This window comes from Trachymyrmex cornetzi, unplaced genomic scaffold (assembly GCF_001594075.2).
Source record: "Trachymyrmex cornetzi isolate Tcor2-1 unplaced genomic scaffold, Tcor1.1 scaffold264, whole genome shotgun sequence".
Taxonomy (NCBI): domain Eukaryota; kingdom Metazoa; phylum Arthropoda; class Insecta; order Hymenoptera; family Formicidae; genus Trachymyrmex; species Trachymyrmex cornetzi.
The window spans coordinates 4,496-7,950 of record NW_017297313.1 but is presented as its reverse complement, the minus strand read 5'-3'; the positions used below and the strand labels follow the sequence as shown (position 1 = coordinate 7,950).

The following is a 3,455-nucleotide window of genomic DNA, read 5'->3' as shown; positions in this document are numbered from 1 at the left end:
GCCTCCCGTTGAGTCGGTCCCTCCCCTTAGCTCCCTTGCGGTCCGGAGCTGGGACTGACGATACGGTGGCTCGGTTTGCGTTACGTTCACCCCCTCAGGTTCCATGCATGCGGAACCTCGGACGTAACAAACTAATAAATATGTATAAAAATGCCCCTAAAATTTAAAGTTTTTAGAAGTCATAGTTTAAAAAAAAATTCCTAAATTTACCCTATTTCTTAGCGCTCTAGACTAGGATCCCCCCTTAAAAGACATAAGGGTGAGAGAGGAAGAGTGGAGAGGGGAGTATGAGAGAATGAGAAAAAGAATTGAGATGTTGGAGGAAAAATGGGAGAGGGGAGTGATGGGTAGGGAAGGGGGGAGAAAAATAGAAGCGATAGAGGAGAGAGTAAAGATATTAGAAGAGAGAGGGGGAGATACAGGCTTAGGGAGGATAGAGGGAGGGGATGAGAGGGGAGAGGAAGAAAGAGTAAGAGCAATGGAGTAAGCGTGGAAATTTAAGGAAAGACAGAAAAGAAGGAGAAATATTATAGTAAATGGGTTTAGGGAGAAGGAGGAGGAATTAGAAAGTGAAATAGAAGGGTTAATAAAGAAGATAGGGGCAGAGATAAAGATTGAGGCAATAAGAAAGGTCGGAAAGGGGAAAGAGGGAGGGCGGGAGATAGAGTTGGTTCAGTTAGAATCAGAAGAGGATAAAAAAAGGATAATGGAAAGAAAGAAGGGTTTAAAAGGAGAAAAGATTTGGATAATGTACGATCTAACGTGGAAGGAGAGAAGGGTAATGGAAAAAATTAGAGATATGGCGAAACAGGAGGAAGGGAAAGGAGCGAGGATATGATATAAAATATGGGTAGGATATTAGGTGTTGAACTTAATTCCTGCTGCTCGCTTAATTTAAAACAATGTTCCACACCTTTAAAAAATCTAAAAAAATTTTTTTTAATGTAATATGCTAAAAAGTGTGTCAAACTTTTTAGCATATTACATTACACAAATTTTTTTTTAGATTTTTTAAAGGTGTGGAACATTGTTTTAAATTAAGCGAGCGGCAGGAATTAAGTTCAACACCTAATATAAGAAGATAAGGATAAATGAAGAGTGGTGGGTATGGGACGAGGAGGAAGAGATATTAAGAAATATGAAAGGGGAGAAGAGGGATTTTGAGAAGGGAGAAGAGAAGGAAAAAGGAGAAAAATAGGAGAGAGGGATGGGGAAAAGGAGGAGAAGTTAAGGATGGGTAGCACAAGAGAATGGATAGAAAAGAGAAAGTTGAGAGAGAAGAGGGAGAAGGATGGAGAGGAGGAAGTGGAGAGTAGAAGGGAAGGGAGAAGGAGTTGCAAAGTAGCGTTTTGGAATGTAGCAAGGTTAGGGAATAAGGATAAGGATTTTTGGATGGGGTTAACAAATTGGGATATTGTTGTCATGAAGTAAGAAAGGCAATGGGAGCAGATAAGGGAAGAGATTCAAGAAATTTTAGAGGAAGAATAAGGATTTTTGGATGGGGTTAACAGATTGGGATATTGTTGTCATGATGGAGACGTGGATAGAGAAGAAGGGATGGGTGAAAATTAAGGAAAGGTTGCCAAGAGGATATATTTGGGAAACGCAATGGGCAAGGAAAAGGAATAATAAGGGAAGAGCAATGGGAGGATTGATAATGGAGATAAGGAAAGGGATTGAAATACAAGGGGAAGAAGAAAGCGAAGTGGAAGGAATTCTGGAGTGAAAGGTAAAGATCGGATAGACAGATGGAAGATAGTGAGAATGTATGTAAACAAAGATCTGGTAGAAAAATTAGAGAGAGTAATAGGGTGGGTGGAAAACAGAGAGGATGGAATAAGAACGATAATATAGAAAAAAAGGGGGGGGGGGGAATTTTAATGCAAGGACAGGAGATTTAGAGGGAAGACAGGAAAGAGGAAGAAAGCGAGGAATGGAGGGGTAGGAAATCAAGAGACGGGAAGGTTAATAAGAAAGGAAGATGGTTGGTGGATAGGCTGGAAGAAGGAGGATGGTTTATTTTTAATAGAAATGACAATGGAGATGAGAGAGGGGATTGGACATACAAGGGGAAGAACAGAGATAGATTATATAATAGGAGAGATATAATAGGAGATGAGGAAGTATGGGAAGGAATAGATAAAATGGAGGTGGAAAGTAGAGTGGACTCGAAACTTTTCAGTGGTGATAAAGATAAAAGAGAGAGGATCTGAAGAGGAGAATGGGAGGAAAGGCAGTAAAAGAAGAAAAAAATGGATATAGTCGGAACAAGGGACAGAAGAATTCTGAAATAGAGTAGAAGAGCTATTAGGTGGAGAAAGGGAGAAGTAAGAAAGGCAATGGGAACAGATAAGAGAAGAGATTCAAGAAATTTTAGAGGAAGGACGAAAAGGGGAGAAGGAGGAGAGGAAGATGGGATGGTGGGATTTAGAATGTAAGAAGTTCAAAAGAAGAGTGAAAAGAGAATTAAGGAAGTGGAAAAGGGAGGGAGGAGATAGAACAAGATATAAAGAATTAAAGAGAGAATATGGTAAGTTATGTGAAGGAAAGGAGAAAGAAGAAAATGACAGATGGATAGAGATAGCAAAAGGAGCGAGGACGGAAGTGAAGGTATGGGAGGTGGTCAACAGGGAGAGAAAAAAGAAAAAAGGGATAGAAGAAGGGATACAAACGGAAGAGTGGGTAGAGTATTTCAAGAATATGTTAGGAGTGGAGGGAAGAGTAAGAAGAGGGATAAGGAGAGGGGGAAAGGATGATGGGGAGCTGGATATAACGAGGGAAGAAATAAAGAGAGCAATAGGGAAATTGAAGAACGGAAAGGCGGTAGGAACAGACGAAGTGCCAGGGGAGGTATGGAAGTATGGAGGGGAGAAGGTAGAGGACTGGGCATTGAAGATGTGTAATAAGGTATGGAGAGGGGAGGAGTGGATTGAGGAGTGGAATGAGGGAATAATAGTCCCTATAAAGAAGAAAGAAGAGGGAAAGAAGGATTATAGAGGGATAACATTGACATCAACGTTATATAAGGTGTATGCAATGATTATATGGGAAAGATTAGAGAAAGAAATAGAAGAAAGAAAGATGGTGCCGCAGAATCAGGCAGGGTTCAGAAGGGGTATAGGGACAGTGGATAATATCATCATAATAATAACATTATGAATTATTTGGTGAATAGACAGCTAAGTAAAGATGCTGGAAAGTTGATAGCATTTTTTATAGATCTAAAGGCAGCATTCGATTCAGTAGATAGAGAGGTGCTAGCGAATAATTTAAGGGAAAGAGGGATAAGAGAGAGGTTAGTGAGAAGATGTAAGGATTTAGTGAGGGAAACAAAAAGTAGGGTCAGGGTGGGAGGAGAGACAAGCGAGGTATTTTGGAGGAGTAAGGGAGTTAGGTAGGGATGTTCTACCTAACTCTACCTACGAGCCCAAGATTGTTCAACATATTAATAATGA

General features: G+C 40.3%; 1 protein-coding gene across 1 annotated transcript; it reads left to right on the top strand.

The window, feature by feature from the left end:
- Positions 1-2,412: 2,412 nt before the first annotated feature.
- On the top strand, positions 2,413-3,159 carry LOC108761816 (uncharacterized). The gene has a single exon (XM_018508553.1). The coding sequence runs from the start codon at positions 2,413-2,415 to the stop codon at positions 3,157-3,159; it is 747 nt and encodes a 248-aa protein (XP_018364055.1).
- Positions 3,160-3,455: the final 296 nt, after the last annotated feature.